General features: G+C 44.7%; 1 protein-coding gene across 6 annotated transcripts in view; it reads left to right on the top strand.

Moving 5' to 3' along the window:
• Positions 1 to 25,835, top strand: part of FKBP15 (FKBP prolyl isomerase family member 15) — an 86,812-nt gene that overhangs the window by 19,754 nt on the left and 41,223 nt on the right. For 4 of the 6 annotated variants that reach the window (XM_044992873.1, XM_044992875.1, XM_044992872.1 and 1 more), the window contains exons 3-11: positions 6,231 to 6,321; positions 6,978 to 7,047; positions 10,078 to 10,152; positions 12,955 to 13,053; positions 13,629 to 13,778; positions 15,659 to 15,727; positions 18,441 to 18,584; positions 19,030 to 19,172; positions 19,797 to 19,845. In XM_044992873.1, the coding sequence (XP_044848808.1) occupies positions 6,231 to 6,321; positions 6,978 to 7,047; positions 10,078 to 10,152; positions 12,955 to 13,053; positions 13,629 to 13,778; positions 15,659 to 15,727; positions 18,441 to 18,584; positions 19,030 to 19,172; positions 19,797 to 19,845 (890 nt within the window). The remainder of the gene's footprint in view (positions 1 to 6,230; positions 6,322 to 6,977; positions 7,048 to 10,077; positions 10,153 to 12,954; positions 13,054 to 13,628; positions 13,779 to 15,658; positions 15,728 to 18,440; positions 18,585 to 19,029; positions 19,173 to 19,796; positions 19,846 to 25,835) is intronic. The other 2 variants (XM_044992876.1, XM_044992874.1) reach the window with 1 other exon arrangement.

Here is a 25,835-nt window from a genome sequence, read left to right as displayed (position 1 = left end):
GATCACTTTTTTTTTTTTCCTTTCTTAAAAATAGGAACTGTGTTAGCAATTTTCCAGTCATACTGTTCAACCCCTGAGTTTACAGATTCATTAAAAATTCTTGCTAATGGGCTTGCAATTTCATGTGCCAGTTCCTTTAATATTCTTGGATGAAGATTATCTGGGCCCTCCCAATTTAGTCTCATTAAGCTGTTCGAGTTTGGCTTTTACCTCAGATGTGGTAATATCTGCCTCCATATCCTCATTCCCATTTGTCATCCTGTCATTATTCCTAAACTCATCATTAGCCTCATTAAAGACTGAGGCAAAGTATTTGTTTAGATATTGGGACATGTCTTGATTATCCTTAACCTCCACTCCATCCTCAGTGTTTAGCAGTCCCAGTTTTTCTTTTTGTTTTCTTCTTATTTATATGGCTATAGAACCTTTTACTATTTGTTTTAATTTCCTTTGCACGATCCAACTCTACATGGCTTTTAGCCTTTCTCACTTTATCCTACATTATCTGACCTCAATAAGGTAGCTTTCCTTGCTGATCCCTCCCATCTTCCACTCCTTGTAGGCTTTCTGCTTTTTCTTAATCACCTCTCTAAGATGCTTGCTTATCCAGCTTGGTCTACAACTCCTGCCTATGAATTTTTTTCCCCTTTCTTGGGATGCAGGCTTCTGATCGTTTCTGCACCTTGACTTGAAGTAATTCCAGCCTCCTCTGCCTTTAGATCCACAAGTTCTTTAGTCCAATCCACTTCCCTAACTAATTTTCTTAATTTTTTAAAGTTAGTCCTTTTGAAATCAAACCTTAGTCACAGATCTATTTTTGTTTATCCTTCCATTCAGTTTGAACTGAAGTAGCTAATGATCGCTTGAACCAAGGTTGTCCCCTACAACCTTGGTCCTCACTACTCACCAAAACCAAATCTAAAATGGCATCCCCTCTTGTTGATTCAGCAACTACTTGGTGAAGGAATCCATCAGCTATCTCATCTAGGAAAATCTGAGCCCTATTATTATTACTAGCACTTGTCCTCCAGTCTATATCTGGGAAGTTAAAGTCTCCCATGATCACACAATTCCTATTAGTATTCATTAAAAACATTAAAAAGGTCTCTATCCATATCCAAATCAGATCCTGGTGGTCTATAGTACACCCCAAGCACTATCCCAGGGGAGGCTCTAGTAGCTTTCTTCCCCAATGTCATTTTTGCCCAGACAGACTCTCTTATCCATTCCATCCCTTCTTATTTTTTTTACAGTCTACTGCATCATTGCTATACAATGCTACTCCACCACCTTTACCTTTATTTCTGTCTTTCCTAAACAGCACATAGCCTTCAATACCTGTACTCTAGTCATGACTACTGTTCCACCATGTTTCTGTTATCCCTACAATATCTGGTTTCACTTCCTGCACCAGTAGCTCTAGTTTTTTGTTACTTGGGTTCCTCTCATTGGTATACAAACATCTTAATTTTTGCTGTTTGGCCTCACTCACATACTTTACCCGATTAAGCACGAACATTCTACCGCCAGTATTACCTATTAGACTAGTATCTACAGTACCCTTCCTCCTTTTGTCCATTCTCCTACCTGCGGCTGTACCCTTTCTTACTTCATTTTCTTCTCTCTCAATGTTAAAATCCAGCATGGCGATTACCTGAACATCTCCCCCAAATTCCTAGTTTAAAGGTCTCCTAATCAGTTGTGCCAGCCCCCATCCTAGAAGTCTCTTTCCCTCCCTACTCAGGTTAAGTCCATCCTGAGAGAACAGTCCTCTGTCCATGAATGCCTCCCAGTGGCCAGACATTCCAAAGCCCTCCTTATAGCACTGCTGCCTGAGCCATTTGTTCATCATCATCATCATCATCTTGTCACACCTTTGTTGCCCTTCTCTAGGAACAGGTAGAATCCCACTGAAGATCACCTGAGCCTCAATTTCCTTAAACATTTTCTGCAACCTGGCATAGTCTCCCTTGATACGTTCTAGCAAGAATCTAGACGTATCATTTGTTCCCACATGAAGGACAGTCAGTGGATTCTTTCCCACTCCCGTAAGGATCCTCTTCAGCCTCAGGTTCACATCCCGTATCTTAGCACCCAGCAGACAGCACACCCTTCTATTCTCTGGATCTGCTGTGGTTACAGGCCTGTCTGTTTTTCCCAGTAAGGAGTCCCCAATCATGTAGACCTGCCTTTTCCTGGAGATGTGATTCTCTGGTCTATCCCCTGTTGCCTCTGGCTGCAAGTCCTCTCAATTCCTATTCTCCCTTGCAATCCTCTGCAACCCATCCTGTATCCTCCTGGGGCTCATGTTTGGTGTTATCTCTATTGACTCTTCCCCTTTTCCTATAGGACTAGCTGCTCTTCTCTTCTTCCTTGCCCTCCCACCTTCAGTGACCACCTGCTGTACCCCTTCTTCGTTTTCCATCTCTGCAAACCTGTTCCTGAGCTCTGTTTCTCCTTCACTAGCCCATCTTTTCCTCTGCCTGGTTCTCTTAGTCACATGCTTCCACTGTCCATTTTCTTCACCCAGCAGTCTCCCCTCAGAGTTCTTTGGTCCTGCTTCCATCTGCAAGTCTGAGCTTTTCTCTTCAGACTCCTCATGTCTCTGCTCCATCAGCTGCTTTGAACCCCCTTCTAAACTCAACCAGAGTTTCCACTTACATCTCCAATCCTCAGATCTTTTCTTCCATCAGCTCTATCAGGCGGCACTTCTTGCAGATGAAACTCTTTTCAGGTACCCCCTCCAAGATCATGTACATACTGCAAATTCCACATCCAGTCATCTTCATTGTGTCCTCCACTCCTTGGATCACTACCACTGCTGCCTCTGTATCTGTCATAGCCTTCCCACCTAAGTCCTGTTTGTGTTTCCCGGACTAACCAAACCAAAACACCACCATCCACAGCAAAACAAACCCGCAACAAGCACCACAACACTGCCAGAACACCACACGCTCCTTTCACTAGCCTATCTGTTCCTCTGCCTTGTTCTCCTAGTCTCTCCCTTCCCCCTCCCCCCAACTCCCCTTGCAAACTCCCTTGTTTACAGTTCTGTTTGCTGGCTCCTGTGCCACTGCAATTGTCTGAATTAGTCCAAACAAAAAGTTCTACTGTGTTAAGATCATGCTAGGTAAGTAGACAAGAAAAGTGTGGAACCATAAATTAGTGAACTGAAATTGGTGTGTTGGAAACTAGGCCCAGTTGGTGGATAAAATAATACAAGGATGGGCTGTTCCGCCCATCACTCCCTTTCTGGTTTCATAAAGAGACTTTGGGGAGAAAAATTGGCTCTTGCAGCAAGCTTCACCCTCATGGCTGCCAACTGATCCTGAAAGTTGTCCTGACTACACTGGGCCAAAAGAGAGGGGGAGCCAGATGGCATTGCAACCTCCACATGCTGAAATCCAAAAAACCCATGGGATGTGAGAGAGACTTCCTCTCCGGCCCACCCCCCCCTTATTTCTTGTCTTTCCTATCCCTCTACTTTTTTCTTCTGTCTAATGAGTCTGGTTTAGCGAGCTAAGACTGAATATTTTGTGATACTTCTGTTAGCTTGTGACCAGAGAGGGAATGAAAGGCAGTGCTCTAAACAGCCCAATGCTGGTACAAGTTTATCAAGTCTCTGAGTAGCTCATCAGACCACGTGGTTGACCTGAACAGTAACTCCTTACTTAAAGTCGTCCTGGTTAATGTTGTTTTGTTGTTACGTTGCTGATCAATTAGAGAACATGCTCGTTTAAAGTTGTGCAATGCTCCCTTTAAAACATCCTTTGGCAGCCACCTGCTTTGTCCACTGCTTGCAGGAAGAGCAGCCCGTTAGAGCTAGCTGGTGGGGGCTTGGAACCACGGTGGACTGGCAGCCCCCCTATCAGCTCCCCGTTCCTCTAAGTTCCCTGTGCGGCAGCCACCCAGCAGGCTATCAATTGCCAGCAGTTTAGCCGTCCTTAAAGGGGCAATGTGCCTCACACACTCCCTCTGTCTCTTTCTCTCTCTCTGTCTGCCATGCTGTCTCCCCTCCCTTCATTTGTGCTGCCTTGTAGATTGTGAGGCTACATTAACAACTAGTTGATCCTTGAGGGCTCAGCTGATTGCTAGTTCATCATTTAGCAGTAAGGCATTAGCTGGGAAATATCCCATCCTCTGACTTCACCACCTCAACCAATCTTCACAATCATCATTGCTGTGTACCAGTATTAAATTGTTTGTTTAAAACGTAGTATGTGTGTATAATATATATAATAGTCTTTTGTCTAGTGAAAATTTTTTTTCCCTGGAACCTAACCCCATCTATTTACATTAATTCTTATGGGGAAATTGGATTCACTTAACATCATTTTGCTTAAAGTTGCATTTTTTAGGAACATAACTACAACGTTAAGTGAGGAGTTACTGTATTTCTCCAGCTTTGAGGCTGCAAGTGAGAGTCCTCACCAGAGATAGAAGCTTTATTTTCTCTTTTGCTGTTCTTTTCTTTCCCCTCCTGTGTGTAGTTTTTTTCTTTTTAGGAAATTGAATCGACCTTAAGAACAACAGCTCCAGTCCATCTCAACTAACTTCTCTTTTCCTCCAAAGGATAGTCATTCCATCTTTAATACCAACTAACAGACTGTCAAACAAGGGTGTTTCCCTTTAGCTGGAGAGACATTTTAGAAGGAAAAGGGAACAAGGGATGTTGTTAAAATGAAAGCCTTACTTAGTACTTTTCAAATGCTTCAATTTTTTCCTTTTCTGTATCTTTAATAAGAGGCTAAAAGGATTTTAATTGTTTGCCTACTAAGCAAGCTGAGGTCTCTGTAAACCAAACCTTGAACCTTGTTTAATGTTGGCCTGTGATTGCCTTATGATAACACCTTTAGCCCACATGTATTCCATCTTAATTAATACAACAGCACCTAAATAACTTCAGGAATGTTTTGTGTTAAGTCCCTTCAAGTAACAAAACAAAACTTGCCTGACCTGATGTACTGTATCTGGCATCCATAATTTCTTCAATATATTGTTCCTTCTACAGTATATGTAAGATGGCAGTGAGGTATTTGCCATCAGTATTCATTTTCTGATGCACAATGCTTGTATGATTTTCAATAGTGTGCTGGCAAGCAGTGTTTCAAATTATACAGTACATTAGTCTGTACTTCACTGTACAGTATGAATAGTAAAATAGCTGCTCAGGGTGTGTAAAAATGCAAAGTAAAGGATTCGGTTGCTGTTGTTGGGAACTATCACTGTTGTGATTGGAACAGACCACAGATCTCTTGAGATGTCAGTAGGCATGTTTTCCCTTTTTATCAGTACATAGCATTTCTCTAGTATTTCCCCCAAAGCTCTTCACAAAAACGTGAACAAATTTTACCTTCATCTTACCACTGAGTAAGTGAGAGTTCAGCATAGAACAGGGTCCCTTGTCTTGGGGCTTGTCTGTATGGAGACCTACTGCATGATAAGTTGCAGTATGTGTCTAGAGCATCTCAGCCTGCTGCACATAAAGTGAATATGTGGACCCTGCTATTGTGCACTAGAATTTCCCTTTTGCACTTTGACCTGTTACGCTGTTAAACAGCAGTAGGTCAGCGTGCACTAGTAACTCCCAATGCACAGTAGTAGAGTCCACATGGACACTTAGTGCACAGCAGGCTGGTGCACTGTAGATTTACACCCTGGCTTGCTGCACACAAAGTCTGCTTACAGACAAGCCCCAAGCAAGGGACTCTGTTCTATTCTAAACTCTTAAGTAAATTAAGGATTGAACTTCAGCCTTGGTAGTTTCCTTGGCTTGTTTGGGAAATGGAGACCCTTAATATTGTTGCACAGTGACCTTTTGGTTGGATTATCTATTACCTGGGTAAAACCATAATGATGGCTATCCCAATGATCCGGTCAGTTGCTGTCCCCTCTGACCATCCATTTGAGATTTGCTGCAATGACAGCTTTGCAACAACTGTAGTTGCACTAGTAGCAGCTGTTGGGCAAAGAACAGCTCTCACAGACTCCTGTTTCTCTTCTGAATTTGGTTCTTTGCATTGGTAGGGACTAGTTCTAGGTAAATACAAAAATGGATTCACCATCTGGGTCAGTCTACATCCACCTTGCTATTAGTTTGATAAACTGTCTACAGTAAACAAATCAATGCAATCTTAACTTAAAGCTACTGTATTTTGAAGTATGCTGGTCAATTCCAATTGTGAAAAAAGTTCCACTGCTGTCATTTCTCACTCTGGTTTATTTTTCAGCAGGTCAGCCAGCCCAGAAGATGCCTACAACCACAGCGGCTTCAGCAGCCCCATCAGTATTTGTCGCTGCAGCAGTTCATGCCTTTCGATAGTAAGTACCATAGTAGGCAGAACTGAGAGTTCCTGCACTGGCCTTTCATTGCTAGAGACTTGGACTCCCAATTTTAAAGTTTTATCACAAGCAGAAAGTACTTTTGGGTGAGGAAAGGGATTTTTATGTGTGTATCCCTGTTACACAAATGCCCCATGATTTTGGTACAATTCTTGGGTCATAAAAGCTTATGAATGGAACATCTGTGTTCTGCAGGTTAGGAGTACGTGGTCCATTGCCTGATGTCTGGGAAGCCCAGGACTTAAACCCTGAGGGGTGTTGCATGTTTTGATTGAGGAGCAGTAGGGGGATTCTTGCACTGTTTGTGACCAACTCAGTCAGATCCTCTTTATCAATGCTAAATTCACCCCCTAGAAAACCGAAGGGGGGAACCTAGTACCAAAACTATACATGTCTGTCCGTGTTCTGCTGTGGAAAGATCACTCAAGTGTAAAAAATACCAGAATTGAAGTTCCCTATGGCTTTTTTGGGCAAGCTAAAAAGATTTAGCTCTACTAAGTTAAGGAGACATCAGTCTGACATAGAAGCCTATAGGAAGTGGCCTTTGGATATCAAGGTGAAAAGCTCCTCATAAACACCAAAGAAATGTGAAGAAGGAATGGATTTGCAGCTGACTTTCTTACTTTGCCTTTTAGCACAAATGGGCAGTATGTGAAGCAAGGCAAGTATGGAGCAGCTGTGGTGGGGAACCATGCTACCAAAGAGGTGAGAGAGGCTGCATTTCTCTTTAACATACTCCTATACTAAAAGCACATCTTGTTCAAAGCTGAATTGCTTCTCATTTTTAACGTTATCATTTTTAGTGCCATTCCTGTTGGGTGATTTCCAGCCCTGTTAGGTTTCTTGGTGGCTCGGCACCTGAGCTACTTTTGTAGCTGCACCTGTTCTCTGAGCATTCAGCAAGGCTATTGTAAAGCTATTTTCCCACCTGAGACTGAAACACATTAGAGAAGGTGGAATGTCTGTTCCATTGCAGTCTTTTTATGCAAAAGCTATTTTGGTATTTGTTCGGATGCTTTCAAACTGTGAACCTGATCTCAGATCCATTAGTAAATACATATGCATATCCCGTATAATTCAGTTCATGTAAACAGATTGACATGAATTATGCTGTACTTGACCTTTTTGTACAAAAAATCAGTTCTTGAATGCAGCTCCACTCTTATAGCTATCTGCCACTGTAAGTGTAGAACAAATGAGTATTTAGCAAGCTGTTTTAAAAGAAATAACCTAAATCCAATCTGCCCTTGATCTAGTGCTGCCTCTTACCCTGCACCCTTCCACCCTCAGCCAGCTCCAGCTTCCCTTCTTCTGTTGTCTCCCTAAATTGCTGTTTGTGTGGATTGTCTTTTTTTTTTAAATACTTCTTACAGTAAACTGATTTTGAGACCTTTGGGTTTGTTTTTTTTTAAACTTCCTCTCCTCCCCCCCCCCCCCTCCCCCCCCCCCCCAAATTCTCTGGTGAACAAGGAAGTGGAGGGCTGGCCAAGCATGAAAGAGAGGTGCTCATACTACCTTTATTGCTCTCTGAAATTGTGCTTTCATAAAGGAATTTAGGTGCACAGGTATGCAACTGCGTGCTTTGTCTGCAATATTCATACTTGTTAGCCTTTGTTTGACTACTGTTCAGTAAACCAGTGATGTGTGTGCTTAATTTTGCTAGATAGCTGCTGGCCATTGCTACCTGATCCATCAGAGAGTTGAGGAGATCTTTTCATCTTTCAGTGAACAAATTAATTGGGGAATTTAATGTTAGACTGTTAATGCAAAACTATGACTGCATGGTTAATCTCTCAAAAGTCAAGAAATACAAAAGTTATAGTTGAACACCCATCCTTTTACCACAGGGGTTGGCAACCTGTGGCATGCGTGCCAAAGACGGCACGCGAGCTGATTTTTTTTTTTTTTTTTTTTTTTTTTTAAATGGCATGCTGCTACCTGCCAGGGTCCCGGCCCCACTCAGCCCCACCGCTCTCTCCTGCAGGGGCAGGAGGCAGAAGCTTGGTCCTGCCGGCAGCCAAGCTTCCCCCTCCCCTGCTTCCCACAGCGTGGTGCTTTCCTGCCCCTTCTCTCCTTCCCTGCGCTGATCAGCTAGTCGCCCTTGCGAGGGGGAGGGGAAGCAGAGCCGCAGCGCGCTCGCTGCCCTGGGGAGGAGGCAGAGAAGATGTGGGGACAGACAGGGGCCCTAGGGAAAGGAGTGGAATCAGGCATATCCCCTCCAGCCCCCTGCCGTGAGCGGCTCACGGCAGGGGGCTGGGAGCACCCCCATAAGCCAAGCACCCCAGCCCTCTGCCCTGACCCTTGAACCCCCCCACAGTCCTCTGCCCTGACCCCTGCACACCCCACACATACCCAGCTATCCCACACCCTGACTCCTGCACCCCCCACACATGCCCACCCCCTACACACTCCATGCCCTGACTCTTGCATTCCCCCACATCCCCCCCTCCACCCTGTGCACCAAACGGGTGGTTCCCCCCCCCCCCCCCCACACACATTCCCACCTGTACCCCCAGTCTGGGGTCCCGGTGGCCAGCCCCACTCAGCCCGCTGCCGGTCTGGTATCCTGGCTGCTGGCCCAGGGTCCTGGTTGGCGGCCCCTTGCCAGCCAGGGTCCCACAGCCCCGCTCAGCCTGCTGCCGATCTAGGTGAAGGGAACCCCAGGCTGGCAGCATAAGATCAGCATTTTAATTTAATTTTAAATTAAGCTTCTTACACATTTTGAAAACCTTGTTTACTTTATATACAACAATAGTTTAGTTATATAATATAGACTTGTAGAGAGAGACTGTCTAAAAAACGTTAAAATGTATTACCGGCACGCAAAACCTTAAGTTAAAGTGAGTAAGTGAAGACTCGGCACACCACTTCCGAAAGGTTGCCAACCCCTGCTTTACCATATCCCTTTCATATAGGTAGTCTTATGGGCTGAAAGATTCTAAGGTCAGATGGAACTATTGTGATCATCTTGTCCAGGGATAGACAATGAGCAGACCACGGGCCAAATCCGGACTGCCACACACTTTTGAATGGACCCAAAAATCTTTTTATTTTGTTTTGTTTTCTCTGGAGTCTGGATCTTAACTATATCTTGACCAAGAAATTTGGACCTTGACAAAAAAATAATTGATTACCCCAATCTAGTCTGACTTCTGAAGGTGAAATTACTTGTCTATGGTCACCCTGCAGGTCAATGATAGGGTTGGGAATAGAACCCAGGTCTCTTGAATTCCAGTCTAGTGCTCTGTCTAGTAGGCCACACAACATCTAGAGGAGACTGTGACCTGAGCACATTTCTTCTAGACAGCTCGCCACCCTTACAGCTGTGCTGTTAGACTGCAGAATAGGAGGAAGCAGAATACAAAACAAGAATCAAAGCTGATTTGGTGTAATCAAAGAAGGGTGCTTCAGCCAATGAATATTTAAGAGCTGTGAGGTGACTCTCCAGGCCAAGTACGTGTCTATGGAAAAGTGTTGAAAGTATACGCACATACTGCACATGCTCTAATACAGAAGTGCATAGATTCATGCAGAGTACAGTACAATCTGCTATTTACATTTCAGCAGTTAAACGTCATTGCTTTGAATGCACCTACTGCTGGTGCATTTGGCAGACAAACTATGGCCCTAATGCTACTGTATCTCTCATAGTGCACACCAGAATTTCACAGATGTGGGAGGATTAATTTTGTTTGTTTTTGTTTTCCCCTTCTCCCTCCCTCCTGTGGAATCAAGTACAAGATTCTCCTTTATATCAATCAGCAGCAGCAGGTCACGGTTGCCAGGATCCATCCAGGGTTTGTGCTCACGGTAAGACTGCATTAGAAAATCTTTTTTTCAGTAGTCATATGTGTTTGTCTATACTACAAATTTACATTGGTATAACTATGTAGTTCAGGGGGGTGTGGGGGGGAAACCCAGTGTAGGCAGCACTATGTCAACAGGCAGGCTTCTCCCATCAACCTAGCTACCACATCTCAGGGAGGTGGATTAACTATGCCAATAGGAGAAGCTCTCTCACTAACATAGTAGCATCTTCACTGAATCACTACAGCAGTGCCGCTGCAATGTTTTAAGTGTAGACCTGCCCTTAAGCTTCTGGTACACTGTACTCTGTACAGCAGCTAGGAATTATCACCTTCCCTCTCTTGAAATGTTGTTGTCCTCTTGGCTATAGATTGTAAAGTCTTTGAGACAAGGCATGTGACTCAGGCCCTGCCAACACTAAAGGGAAAAGTTGATCTAAGCTATGCAATTTGAGTTACGTGACTAGTGTAACTCAAATCGACATAGCTTAGATCTGCTTACCGCGGGGTCCACGCTATGCGACATCAACGGGAGACGCTTTCCCATCGACTCCCCTTACTCTTCTCGATCAGGTGGAGTACAGGAGTCAATGGGAGTGCAATTGTAGACAAGCCGTCATTCATGTTTTGTAAAGCGCACCATGAATTCAGAATGTTTGTATAACTATTCTTTCTCTTCCTATCATAAATTGCACAAGGAATTTTTTCAACAGTAGATCTCACAGCACTATACAGTGGAGATAATCCTCATTTTACAGAGCAAATTACATTGCTTTGCTTTTCTTGTACACTTGCAATGGGATCAGAGAAACTCAAATTCACATATGTCCTAGACTTTCCTTAAATGATTATGGGAATGCGAAAAAATGCCATGTCTGATGAAGAGAGGGCAAGAAACTGACTAAGCGCTGTGTGAAATCTGACAGCATGTTTCTCCTTCAGTAAGAATTTGCTAGGTTTTTGCAAGCCTTTCTGAAAGTTTCTATTTAACTTTTCCTCCAATTTCAGAGAGAACCAGAGTCCTGAATAGGTTAAAAATAGCTATTAGTAACAAGTAGCAGGAAAGATGTCAAGCCACCTCCATCCCTTTATTTGATTTAAGAATAATTCCTCTTGCCCTTTAGCTCCATAATCCATTTTCAGCAAGCTTGTGTTATAAAGCACTTTCAGTCCATGGGTAGTATCAGGTGTTTATAAACAAACATGGAGCCAAAGCAGTGATCTTACTAAAATGTTTTGCCTGTGCTGATGGCATGGGAATCTCGTTAAGAAATTCTGAACTAGATTCTGTCCTGTTTTATCATTGACTTAACAACTATTGCCAAAACTTTCAAACCTGGTATCACAGATCCATGGGCTCTGGTCTATGCCCCAGCCTGTAATCAGTCTCTTGGGAGTGACTCCTTTTTAATGTATCAGGCCCCAAGGACCCATGCAGTTCCTCCAAGACTGGGCCTACAGCAGCAGAGATCCTTGTCTCTCTCTTCATAGCTCCCTGCAGCCAAGTCAGACCCCTGCAGAAGGCTTGTAGTGTACCCCTTTGGGATGCAGTGCTCTCAGTGAAGATGTACAGTGACACAGGCAGCCTTTTCAAAACAAGGTAACTATTTTAGTTGCCTGGAACACACAAAATCTGAAAATCCTTAGATTAGCTGCAAGAGGCAGAAGTTACATCATAGTCCGTCCTGGCCCAGTCAGTGCCATCTGCCAAGCTATGATGGACTCTATCCCTTGCTCTGGCTCTCTGTACCCTTTTTTTGCCCAGGTCAGAGCGGCTATGACCCTCCAAAAAGTAGCCCTTATTCCAACCACCTGACACCTCTTCCCCTTTGTTCTCCAGTTCAGTTCACATGTCTTTCCTGCTGGGGTTTCCTGGTGTTAAGTGTTGAATGTTCAGTTGCTGTGGGGGGAGAGTCTTCCAGGAGAAGGGGGGTATCTCTTTGTCATCCTGGGTCCGCTTTGTTGGTTTGGGTCAGTTTCAGCCGCTTCTTTTAATTACCCATTCAATCCATTCATCCAGCTAGACTGCGCGCACACACATACCTGTGTCTTAGTCTGTCCTCAGAGCAAACTTAATCCTTTTCCTCCTACTGGGTAGCAATGTAAAGTATGGAGTGAAAACAGAAATACACATAGGATTCATTTAAAAAAAAAAAAACTCCAACTGTCACACTTGGGTGCCTAAAGTTAGACTCCTAAATTCATGGTTATGGACCCAAATTGAGATGGGCTGACTTTTTTCAGAAGTGCTGAGCACCTATTGGCTCCCACTGATTGTGGGAACCAAGTATGTTTTACATCTCTGAAGATCAGGCCGCTCATATTCAACGGCCCAAATATAGATTTCCTAGCCTTACTTTAGGCATCCATTTTAGGAAATTGTGGCTTCTATGAAGAACTTTGTAAATCATATATTTAGCAAGTTCTGACACATTTTTCTTCAGGGTACAGACACTCCCCAAGTTACGTAAACTCGATTTACGCAAATCCGAGCTTATGGAAAAAGTTCAGTAAGCTAGAAATAGGAGGGTTGTTTTTTTTCGCATGATGGTCGGAGATATGTTTCCGACTTATGCAAAATTTGAGTTACTCAAGGCATTCCGGAACGGAACACTTGCATAAGTCGGGGAGCGTCTGTACTGATCAGAGGAATAAAGGCTAACTTCTGACATCTGAGCTTGGTTCATTTTTAAGCAATAGAGGAGTTTTATCTCATTCAGTAGATTTTTATCATAATTAAAATCCAAGTGCTTGAACTGAACATGTATTTGTAATTTTGATATGGGACTGATTTCTTTTTCCATAGGTTCAGCCCAACAACTACGGTACATTTTATGATGATCAGAGACACAACTGGTCGATCATGTTCGAGTCAGAAAAGGCAGCCATGGATTTCAGTAAACAGGTAATCTTTTTAAGCCAGCAGGCTGCACTCTTGCATTAACTCTACCTATGCTGTTGGTGCTGTATCCTGTTCAGAACAGCAAACAAAAATCATGGTTGCTCACAATTTGCCTAGTTGCATTCTTAATCAAAGCCCAGTTCAGTCTCATCTCCCCACTAAAATAAAACTGAAATGCATATTGCAGCTTTGTGAATGTGCTGAGAGTTTTGGCTGCACTTTGATTAGTTGGCATTCTGTTTGGTTCACTTGAATACAGGGTAGCATGTCTCAAATTGTGATACTCTTCTCTAGCGCTTTCATCCAAAGAACTTAGTGTTTTAAAATGTTAATTAAACCCATCAACACGCTGTTGTGAGCTAAGTGGTTTTCTCATTGTATATATGAGCAAAGTGCTGCATAACGAGATGAAGCATCAGTAATGTCCACGTGTGTAAAGTATATCAGTAACACTCAGCTTCTTACTGATACAGTGAGAAATAAATCCTATATTGCTTGTCTTCAGTCTAAGTGGAATTTGTTGTGCTGCTGCAGCTGGCCACAGACAAAAGGTGCTAATGTTCAGACTTCCTTTGTAGTTATGCATTGCCAAATGCAACAGCAGCCCTTCACTGGACTCAGTACTGTACCAGGATCTCATTGTTGGAGAGGGGCAGGGATTGGAAGTAGGAGATTCTCTGGAGGTTGCCTATACCGGTTGGCTGTTCCAGAACAATGGGCTTGGACAGGTAAATGGGCTTTTACTACTAGAAATGGGTTAATATTAACACTGTTCTCAAATTAAGTCATTGGAAGAGACTTGTAATCTCAACACCATTGGATGGCAAACTCTTCTCTCCATCACAACTTAGTCTGAGGCATCCATGTCTCTTAGTTTGCCCTGAGAGCAAACTTATTCCTTCCCCCCCCCCCCAATGGACAACAATGCTAAATATAGGGGGAACTGAGCTACACATAGGATTTGTAAAAAAAAATTACAGAAAATTCCCTTCATAAATTCCTTTGAGTATTGAACAGTGAGGATAGTAACTGGTTCCATTGTGTTCAGGAAGAGATGATCGAAATTCTTGTGACTTATTTTTAATATCAAACATGGATATTTAACGGAAGAGACATGAAAACAGAACTAATCATCCTGGCTTTGAAAATGTCTTGACCGGGCATCAGATGTAACGGTACATCTGTCATCAGAGCCTCCTTTCTCTAGAAACTTAGGAATGTTTGAAGATGTTACTCTTAAACCACAAGTTGTGCTTTGGATCTAGACTGTTCTCAGTGGTAGAAGATGACAGAACAAGGAGTAATGGTCTCAAGTTGCAGAGGGGGAGGTTTAGGTTGGATATTAGGAAAAACTTTTTCACTAGTAGGGTGGTGAAGAACTGGAATGGGTTACCTAGGGAGGTAGTGGAATCTCCTTCCTTAGAGGTTTTTACGGTCAGGCTTGACAAAGCCCTGGCTGGGATGACTTAGTTGGGTTTGGTCCTGCTTTGAGCAGGGGGTTGGACTAGATGACCTCCTGAGGTCCCTTCCAACCCTGAGATTCTATGATTCTATAGTAACAAATTGGTTAGGAAAGTGCTTTGAGGGAGGTTGAGAGCATCTTCTTCCTACAAAGTCAGCTTCTCATGCTTTGTGAGAAGAATGCTTTTCCTCCAATAAAGCATCCAGATACTTAGTCAATAAGGTGACTTCATTTCTTCTTTGGGAAGCAAGTCACTAGGATGTCAGCATGATAGTCTTGTGGCTCATGATCTCTGCTACTGTATAGATCAGGGATCGGCAACCTTTGGCATGCAGCCCATCGGAGTAAGTCCCTTGTGGGCTGGGCTGGTTTGTTTACCTGCTGCGTCTGCAGGTTCAGCCAATCACATCTCCCATTGGCTGCGGTTCACCATCCCAGGCCAATGGGGGCTGCAGGAAGAGTGGACAGCACATCCCTCAGCCTGCGCTGCTTCCTGCAGCCCCCATTGGCCGGGGACGGCAAACCACAGCCAGTGGGAGTTGCGATCGGCCGAACCTGTCTGGCCTGCTGATCCCTGGTATATAAGATCCAGGTCTAATTTCCTTTCCTTGCTGTGGGACACTATCATCTGTCCACTTAAACTGGTGGTACTAAGAGTATTAAGGTTATACAGTGGTATAATACTTTTACAGAAGTTAAAATCTAGTTGTCTAGCAAACTCCCAGAGGTCACTAAGCTAGCAACAGGTGGCTGGGCCCATTGTACTATTGCTACGGCAATCTGGCTGTGCAGCATTTAATTTGATTCACTCTTGCCCAAGCTGTAGAATTTAAAGTTGCTTTTCAAGCCTGAGTCTCCAGTTACTGCACGCCTACAAAACTGTCAGTGTGCAGTTGGTTAGAAATTTTGGGCATGCTGTGTCTTTTGTTTGTTTATTTTTTTTCCCCTCCCCCTTGATTAGCATTTATTTTTGAAGTTACCACACAGAGAGACAAGTGGTGGTAGGTATTTATGAAATAAAGAACATTGTGCTTTTTTTTTTAAACATTATTTACTAGTTTGAATACTGCGTTACAACTGCAAACTTCATCAGCCCCATGGTAGGAAGTCCTAGTGATTGTACCATGTTAATCTTCAATTCCATAGGTGTTTGATTCAAACATCAACAAAGACAAGCTGTTGCGTCTGAAGCTGGGTTCTGGAAAAGTCATTAAGGTAGAACTTCTGGCATTTTACCTTCATCTTCTGTGTACTAAAGTCTCGTAGATCTTGGAGGACTTCTGAAAGTTCTGTCTGGATTCACACAAACCATAATAACTTCTATTGTATTTATGATAGTATGATAAGACTTGTGCTTGCATCAGTGACATGAAAGAAATTGCTGACTTCTTTTTTTAAATCTCTTCTTTCCTTGTTTTGCACAGCATCTTGCATCTATACTTATTGACTTGCCTTCCAATAACCAAGCCTCTTGTTCTCTCTCAGTAATAGAGAGCAAAGTCCATAGAACTTTCCTGTGCAGTAGAAAGGAAGCTGCCTGTTTGAAAATAAATCTTTATATCAGGAGGTTCCTTGAGACTTTTCTAGTGGCAGCCCTTGTACCCTGCACAGGTTCCAGAAAAGTAGCTTCCTTGTGAGGAAACTCAGTTCAAGAAGAATGTATTCTATTATGTTCATTCATGTGTACAGATCACTTGAAGCTGTGTGAGGATTTTATGAAACTCCTCTGAAGACGTCAGCATCATGGCACCCCCTCTGGTCCATCAAACTGGTGCAGATCTGAAATTCTTTCATAGTCGGGGAGGAGGGAGAGGGTTTTTTTTTTGTCTGCTAGGGGCTTGTCTGTGCAAACACTTAGTTTGTGCACTTAGTTTGTGCAAGCTGGGGCATAAATCTACCCATAAATCTACTAGCCTGCTGTGCCCGAAGTGCAAGTATCTGCGTGGACCCTGCTGCTATGGACTACAGAACTTTTAGTGAATGGCAGCAAGATCCACACAGACACTTTAATGTATAGCAGGTTAGTGTGGGGTAGATTTACACCCCAGCTTGCCCATGAACTAAGTGTTTGTGTAAACAAGCCTCAAGATTTCAAAACCAGTTTTTCCCAATTTATACTTTAATTACTGCATTAATAGTAATTTTGTACTGGTCCTGTGGCCAGCTGGCACCAACTGAAGATTAATTCTGTCATCTGTCTGTTTAAATGTATATCTGCATGTTAATCCAGTAGCTGATATTGCTATAAACTGACTCTTTAATTTGCTGCATTAACTTCTACATTTTTCTACCCATAATCAGTTTCCTTAAATGCTATGTCTAAACCTAAGCATAGCACTTAATTGGCCAGATTACTAACATACAGCAGAAGTTACCAGAGGTCACTCTTTAAAGTATACAATTGTTGACCCATGAAAAATATGGATATGTCTACACTCAAACCACTCCAGCAATACAGCTGCAGCTGTGCCGCTGTAGTGCTTAGTGTGGCCACTACCTATGCCAGGGGTCTCAAACTCAAATGACCCCGAGGGCCGCATGAGGACTAGTGCATTGGCCCGAGGGCCGCATCACTGACACGCCCCCTTGCTGCCCCTGGCCCCACCCCCAATCCACCCCGCCCCTGCCCTGTCTCTTCTCCACCTCCTCCCCTAAGCGCGCGGCTCCCCGCTCCTCCCCCCTCCCTCCTGGAACGTGCTAAGCGCCACCAACAGCTGTTTGGTGGCTTGGCGGCAGGGCACTTAGGCGGCGGGTCCCGGAACGGAAGGGGCCCCCCGCCGCCGAAGACCGGGCTGCGCTTCGGCGGCGGCGGGTCCCTCTTTTCCCCACCCCGGCCGGTCCCGCTTCCCGCCCCGGCGGGTCTCGCTTCCCTCCCCCACCCCCCGGCCCGGCCCCGGCGGGTCTCGCTTCCCTTCCCCGCCCCCCCCCCCACGGCCCGGCCCCGGCCCCGGCGGGTCCCGCTTCCCACCCAGGCCCCGGCCCGGCCCCAGCGGCCCCCCCTCCCCCCCCCCCCCCCCCTTTACCCGAGCTCGTCTCCGGCGAGGGCTGAGCTTCGTCCCGCTCAGAGCCGCGTGGTGAGGGGGCGGGGCTGGGAGCTCCACGCCGAGCGCAGCGCTCAGCCCAGAGCTCCCAGCCCCGCCCCCTCCCTACGCGGCTCGGATCGGGGCGGGGCTTAGGCGCTCGGACGGAGACGCGCTCGGGTAAGGGGGGTAAGGGGGGGGGGAAGGCTCCAGGAGAGGGGCGGCCCTGGGGAGCTCCGCGGGCCGCAGGGAAGAGCTCCGCGGGCCGCATGCGGCCCGCGGGCCGCATGTTTGAGACCCCTGACCTATGCCAATGGGAACGGTTCTCCTGTTTATGTAGGTAATTAACCTCCCAGAGAGGCAGTACTAGGTTGAGGGAAGAATTCTTCCATCAATCTAGCACTGTCTTCCACTTGGGCGGGGGAAGGAGGCGGTTGGCATATCTACGTCTCTCAGGGGTGGGTTTTTCACACCCCTGCAAGACGTAGCTATGCTGGTATAAGTTCCCAGTGTAGACCAGCCTTGAGTTACTAGGCAAGGCTTCATCCAAGCTTCTCCAACCCAAATAGAGGTCCTGGAGGCTGGCTGCATCTCCATATTAAAGATGGCAGAAGGTGCAATTTGCTCCACTGTTTGTGTGTTAGGTGTTGTCTTCTGATGCCTAGAAATTAATATTGCTACTCTTAATTGGATATCATGGGTCCTCTACTCTAAGGGTTTTTTATCCTAAATGGAGCAATGCTGTATCCCCAGGGCTTCACAAGAAACTTTTCAATATGCATACTGGAACCTTTATAACCTGGCCTAGAATAGCTTCACCAGAATGGTTGCAGATATTTTTCTGTCACTGAGTCAGACTGCTGCTTACAAATCAACTTTCTCTTCTTTTGTATTTCTGAAACGTAAAGGGTTGGGAAGAAGGGATGATGGGGATGAAGAAAGGGGGGAGACGACTTCTCATTATTCCTCCAGCATGGGCTTATGGGTCCCAAGGAGTAGCCAGTCGCATTCCTCCTGATTCCACCCTGGTTTTTGAGGTGGAAGTTAAGCGGGTGAGTGTCTCCTTCCAAATATATTTTTGTATATCTGGTTTGGGCTGTTGGTTGGCAACACTTCTATTGTTTCTACTTGTAAAGTAACAACGTCCCTGTACATGAGAATTACAACATGGTTAGAAGCTTCTATATACCCAGTAAAATGTCAGGATAAGAACAAAAATATAACTGCATTACTAAGACACATCTGATTTGAGGTATCTTTCTTCCACTTGCATTTAAGATGTCCAGGAAAAAATTAATAACTTGATGAAGGCTAGATTTAGAGTGAGATGGAGAGGGAACTTCAAACCTATAGTTCTTAAATAGATGTAAATTTTTACTCTGTAGCAAATGTGTGATGAACAAAACATTGGCCAGAATGAAGCAGAATACTAAAGAGTTGTTTCAGGACCCAGAAAAAACAGGTCTCTGTGTAATACCTTCATCATGGTTTTCTTAGGTGAAGCTGATAAAGGAGTCTGGCTCTGATGGGCAGAGTATTGGTTCTAGGGATTCTTCTGCATCTTCCCCAGTGCCCAATTCGGACAGCTTCTCCGCAGACCCTGTCGGATTGCCTCCTTTGACAATGCCTCCGAAGCCTGGGTAAGAAAATAAGGAAGCAGAATGAGTTCAGAGCTCCTAGAACTTAGTATTTGTGAAAATATCTGTAAGACCCAAACTGATGGCAACCCCTTTGACACCTCCTCATCAACTATTGGGAGTGGACCACATCCACCCTGACTGAATTGGCCTTGACAACCCTGATTCTCTACTTGTAAGGTAACTCCCTTCTCTTCATGTGCCAGTATATTTATGCCTGTATCTGTATTTTCACTCCATTCATCTGAAGAGGTGGGTTTTTTTACCCGTGAAAACTTATGCCCAGATAAATCTGTTAGTCTTTAAGGTGCCACCCACTAATACGGCTACCCCTCTGATACTTATCATCAATGACATGTGTATTTTGCAATTCTGCAGTCATGGAATTTGCTACAGAATAGTGGTACAGAATCTAAGTTGTCATATATGGTTACAAATAGCTTTCCAAACATGAAGTGTTGAAATATCTTATGATGGAAAAGTTAAGTTTTTCTTGTGGGAACTACAGTTGACGGATATGTTCAACAATTTAGAGATGTAGCGTACTCTTCATCAGTTCTTCAGAGATGATTTTTTTTTCTTCTATTCTAACTTTAATCCCACCATATACTTGTTTCCTCTCTGCAGAGAGCCAGCTGTTCGGGCCAAGTCTAACTCTATAAGTGAACAACTAGCAGTAAGTGTTGCTTTAGTTAATGTGAAACATACACAAGAATGTCCAAATATTTAAGTCATGCCCAAATTATTAAAATAATGCTAAGGGCCTATCTGAAATGCATGTAAGCAAAGCATTATATCTTTAACACTTATATCGTGTTATTACCCAGAAGCCTCACTTGGGATCAAAGCCTAGTTTTGCTTTGTGCTGTACAAACATGGGAAGACTTAGTCCTTGTCCATTCAGAATTAAGATTGAAACTTTGTCTTTAAATGAACAGCAAGAGTTTTATACTGAAAACTAAGCTCCCTGGATCATCAGTGGAATGTTTTAGGGTTTATGCAGCCTGAAATGATAGATGGATAACTTTTTGTCTGTCTGTAATTCACACCTCTACCCCGATATAACATGAATTCGGATATAATGCGGTAAAGAAGCGCTACGGGGAAGGCGGGGTTGCACGCTCTGGCAGATCAAAGTAAGTTCAATATAACGCGGTTTCACCTATAACGTGGTAAGATTTTTTGGCTCCCGTGGACAGCGTTATATCGGGGTAGAGGTGTACAAGCACCCTGGGGTTCATGATTTCCTTAGAATAGCCAATAACCTCTGCTCTTGAGGGAATTCAGCACCAAAAAATTAAAAATTATGTGTACAATATTTTAAAATTCTGCAAATTTTATTTGTCAATAAATGAATGTGGCTCTAGCATGGCAGTGGGGAGCACAGGCCACTGGCTGCATTGAGGTGGTAGATCACCCCGAAACCCCCACCTCACCTGATATAGAGACTCAGCAGTGAGGCTGCACCTCATCCTGACAGTGCAAGATCTGGGCCTGCCCCTCTGCGCCAGGTGCACCACATGTGGGTGGGCAGGCTCAGCCCAGCAGGATCCAGGTGTGGAGGGGCTTAGTGTGGGGTGAGAGGTTTTGGTGTGGGGCAATCTGGGTACAGGTGGCTCAGTGGTGAAAGTGATTGGGGTTTGGTGAGGGTGGTGAGGTCTGGCTGGGTGGAACTTGGTGAGAGGGTCTGGATGCTGGGGGAGTGGTGCTTGATGGGGTGGGGGTCCAGGTGCAGTTGGTTGGGATCGGTGGAGTGCGGGGTCAGAGTTCAGCTGCAGAGTTAGTGGAGCCAAGATAGATAGTCTCCTTCAGCTAGGCAGCTCTGCGCTTGCAGAATGAGGAGGACAGTGACATGTAACCTTGTGTGTCTCCTCCCATGCCTTGCCTCTGTTTGGAGGGGGGCAATTCCCCCCAAAACTGTGCCCATGGTCCCCTCCCCCCCCCAGCTTCCCTTTGCTTCCTGCAGGGAAACACAGGAAATTGGGGGGGCGGAGGGGGCAGGATTTTCTGCAGGCACGCAGTCCTGCAGAATCCCCCCAGGAGTAAACCTCATGGGAGCCTGAAACAACTCTGTCCTCTGGGTTCAGGGGCTTTGTCATCACTGACATTTTCAAAGAGAAATGCCAGTCTTAACTCCTCCTTCGCTTCCCTGTGGCCTCTCATTTAGTAAATTGTTTTAAAATGTTGCATCTCTCATCCTGTTAATGGTTAGGGGCATCTTCAGTAGCTCCATTCTTTAGAAAAGCTTTTCATTTCACCTTGTCCAGTAGCCTGAAGGTTATCACTTGAGGGTCTGGTTCTCTCCCACTTCCCTGGATGAGGCCATGTCTACTGGAGTTAAGGCAACAGTTTCAGCCTTGAATCTGACTTGCTTGATCCTCTACAGGCATTTTAGGAGAGCTTGAGGATTTCCCTATCGTTTTCAGTTATGATGTGGGAACTCAAGGACATATGGGTCTATATGCTTTTTTAAAAACATTATTTGTATAAGGGCCCTTAAAGGGTAATTTTGTACAGTATTTAAGGGCTTAGTTTCTTTGGCTCTGTGGGTGCTAATAGAACTGTAACGATCATCTCATATGTAGTGATCAGATACCAAGGTGATAGTCAACTTAATACTCCTTGCTATCCATTTTATTTTTAGGCCCTCAGAAGTAAAGCTTGTTAGCTGCAATAGCATGAGGTGGTCTCCTACGTGTTACAGAATAGAATGGGCTACTGTCAAGAAATCTGGGCTCCTTTGTATCCCTTATGCAGATGGAGCACAGCCATAGAATGGAGTTGGTTAAATTTGAAAATCAGTTCTAGGAGTTCAGGCATGAAACTCTCCATCTTTTGCAGTGTTGTTGTAGCCATGTTTGTCCCAAGCTATGAGAGAGACAATGTGGGATATTATCTCATCTCTTGTTGGATCAACTTCTGTTAATGAAAGAGACAAGCCTTTGAGTTTCATAGAGCTCCTCCTCAGGTCTGGAGAAGGAAACCACAGTGTCCAAGCTAAATACAAGCTGGGACAGATTGTTAAGCATAAGGGATTCACACCTGTTGTAGAAAACAACTTTAAAATTAATACCTCTGCTGTTGTAGGACAATTGAGAATTAGTATGCAGCAGAGTGTTACAAGTTGTTGTAATGAGCCATAAAACCAGTCTCTCTGTCAAGTCCATGTTCTTGAGTGTCCAGCAGAATTATGAATTTAAGGTCCCAAGCTCGTGTGGTGAAGGTGTCGTGCAGGTTTCCTTTAAGGACGAGGACTGAAGTCAGATATGGAGTGATTGCTTTGTGAAAAGTGTTTGCCAGTTGGTGATAGGGTGTTTTGTGTCTTATCATTTTTCTGCATGAGTGGAGCATAGCTGCTGTTGGGGCATTTGATGCACTGGATGAGATACACCACATGTTGTGATAGATGTGTGTAAGACCTATGAATCTGGAAAGATGTGTTGTGTGGGATATTGATTATTGTTGTAGTGGAGATATGGCTGCAGATTTTGCATCTATTATTTTGGCAGGGTCTAGTGCTAGTGCAGCTTTGAGTTGGTGTGTCCTGGTCTGTGGACAGCTTTCTTCTGATGATTTTGGAGAGGTTGTGGGGTTGTCTGAAGGCCAGAAGAGGGCATTCTGAAAGAAATATTTCCTGGATGTGGTTCCCATCAGGTATGGGTTGTAATTGTTTGATACCCCATACAGGTTCTAGTGTGGGGTGGTAGCTGAAAAGTAGGGATTTTTCTGTATTGAAGCAGGTTCTCCTGTTATATGTGGGTGGACTGTTCCATGTTGCAATCTACTTCTCTGGTGAAGTGTCCTTGTTTGATGAAGGCGGTGTTAAGATGTGTATCTCAGACTTCCTCCTAAGAGCATATTCTGTGATATCTGAGTGTCTGTAGATAACAGATTTCTTGCTGGGTCTTGGGTGGCTACTGGATTTGTGAAGATAGGTGTGGTGATCCTTGGATTTCCTGTGTATAGTTGTCTGTAGGGTTCCATTGCTGAAGCTTATCATGGTGCCCAGGAAGCTGATGTTGGTGTGGAAGAGAGTTTGATAGATGGGGGATGTAGTCAAGGTGATGGAAGCTGTAATGGAAACTATGAAGGAGTTTAAGTTGTCTGTTCAGAGGATGAAAATATAATTGATGTATCTCAGGTATATTACTGATTTTGTGGTGCATCTTTCTAGAAGCTTTTCCTCAGTACCCCATAAAGAGATTGGCATAATGGGGAGCTATCCTAGTACCCATGGCAGTTCCCATAGTATAGACAAAGTGTTTGTTAAATGTAAAGTTATTATCAGTGAAGATAAAAATGGATGAGTTTGGCGATGTTTGGGTTGGATTTCTGTGTATGGTCTTGTAGTTACAGTAACTCCTCACTTAATGTCCCAGTTAACATTGTTACATCACTGATCAATTAGAGAACATGCTTGTTTAAAGTTGCACAATGCTCCCTTATAACATTGTTTGGCAGCCGCCTGCTTTGTCCACTTCTTGCAGAAAGAACAGCCCGTTGGAGCTAGCTGGTGGGGGGCCTGGAACCAGGGTGGACCAGCAGCCCCCCCCCCCATCAGCTCACCTAAGTTCTCTGTGTGGCAGCCGCCCAGCAGGCTGGCAATTGCTGGGCAGTTCAGGTATCCCTCCCCCCACTGCCGTGTGCTGCTCCTGCCCTCTGTTTTGGAGCTGCTCCCAGAAGCCTCCTGCTTGTTGTGCAGTGGAGGGGAGGGGGGAAAAGGGGTACTGATGTCAGAATCCCCCTTCCCCTGCCTCCCGTTCCTGTACCCCATCTCCACAGAGCAGGGACGGGACAGGACAGAGCTCAGGATGGAGGGAGCTTGCTGGCAGCAGCAGCTGTCTCAACTTGCTGATCTACAATAACTCCTCGCTTAAGGTTATAGTTCCTGAAAAAAATGTGACTTTAAGGCAAACCATGTTAAGCAAATCCCATTTCCCCATAAGAATGAATGTAAATGGGCGGGGGGGGGGGGTTAAGTTCCAGGGAATTTTTTTTTCACCAGATAAAGACTATATTTTTTATTTTGAGAGATATAATACACACACAGTATGCGTTTTAAACAAACAGTTTAATACTGGTACACAGCAATGATGATTGTGAAGCTTGATTGAGGTGGTGAAGTCAGAGGGTGGGATATTTCCCAGGGAATGCCTTACTGCTAAATGATGAACTAGCAATTGGCTGAGCCCTCAAGGGTTAACTTGTTAGTGTAGCCTCACACTCTACAAGGCAGCACGAATGGAGGAAGGGGAGACAGCATGGCAGAGACACACCCTGTCAGAGAGAGAGATGCACATTGCTCCTTTAAGTATACTGACTCCACTCTGAGTACACTGCCTTTTTAAGTTAATCAGCAAGCTGAGATGGTAGCTGCTGCCAGGAAGTTCCCTCTATCCTGAGCCCTGTCATTTCCCCCCCCTTCCTCCCCCTATGGAAGATGGGGTAAGCAGGATGCAAAAGCAGAGGGGAGGGGGGCCCCTTGACATTAGCCCCCCTCTTCCCCTCTCCCACCCCCTACACAGCAAGTAGGAGGCTCCAGTGAGCAGCTCCAAGGCAGAGAGCGGGAGCAGCACATGGCAGTGTGGGAGAGGGACCGCTGAACTGCTGGCAATTGATAGCCTGCTGGGCGGCTACCACACGGAGAACAGGGGGCTGCCGGTCCTCCCTGGTTCCAAGCCCCCACCAGCTAGCTGCAACAGGCTGCTCTTCCTGCAAGCAGTTGACAAAGCAGGCGGATGCCAAACAATGTTATAAGGGAGCATTGCACAACTTTAAACAAGCATGTTCCCTTATTGATCAGCAATGAAACAACATTAACCTGGATGACTTTAAGTGAGGAGTTACTGTACTTAAAAAAGCAGTGTACTTAGAGTGGTTTCAGCTTACTTAAAGGGGCAATGCAGATCTCTCTCCCTTACACACATGGTGTGTGTGTGTTTCTCTCACACATGTGCACCCCCACCTCCCAGCAATTTGGAAAGTGGAGGGAGTGATGCGCTTCAGTGGGATAACATGAGTTCATCATCACATTCTGTTTCCACAGGGAATGTTTGCAGCCACTGCCATTCTGTGTCTCCTCCCTCCATTCGTGCTGCCTTTGTGAGACTCAGACGAGTGCTAGTTCATCATTTAGCAGTAAGGCATTCCCTGGGAAATAGCCCACCTTCTGACTCCACCACCTCAACCAAGCTTCACAATCATCATTCCTGTGTACAGTATTAAATTGTTTGTTTAAAACTTACACACATACATACACACAGTATAGGGTGAAAAACATTTCCCTGGAGCCTAACCCCCCCATGGGGAAATTGGATTTGCTTAACATCATTTCACTTAAAGTAGCATTTTTCAGGAACATAACTACAGCATTAAGCAAGGAGTTACTATATTTGAGGCAGGCAGCAATTCCATCATGATGATGATTTTGATGTATAGGGAGGTTGACATCCGTGGTGGCAAGGATGGTGTTCTAAGGGAGGTTGTTAATGTCTTGGAGTTTCTAGAGGAAATCAGTTGTGTTCTGAAGGAAACTGCCCCTTGTGTGGTGAGTGGTTTGAAGGTAGCTTCTGTGAGTCCTGATATTCCTTTGGCTAGATATGATAGCCTTGCCTGGGTTCCCTTGTTCGTGTATCTTGGGAAGCATGTAGGAGGTCCCTAGAGTGG

The sequence above is a fragment of the Mauremys mutica genome, chromosome 18 (genome assembly GCF_020497125.1).
Source record: "Mauremys mutica isolate MM-2020 ecotype Southern chromosome 18, ASM2049712v1, whole genome shotgun sequence".
Lineage (NCBI taxonomy): Eukaryota > Metazoa > Chordata > Testudines > Geoemydidae > Mauremys > Mauremys mutica.
Note: the sequence above shows the minus strand (reverse complement) of the source record. Positions and strands in the feature narration are given on the sequence as shown.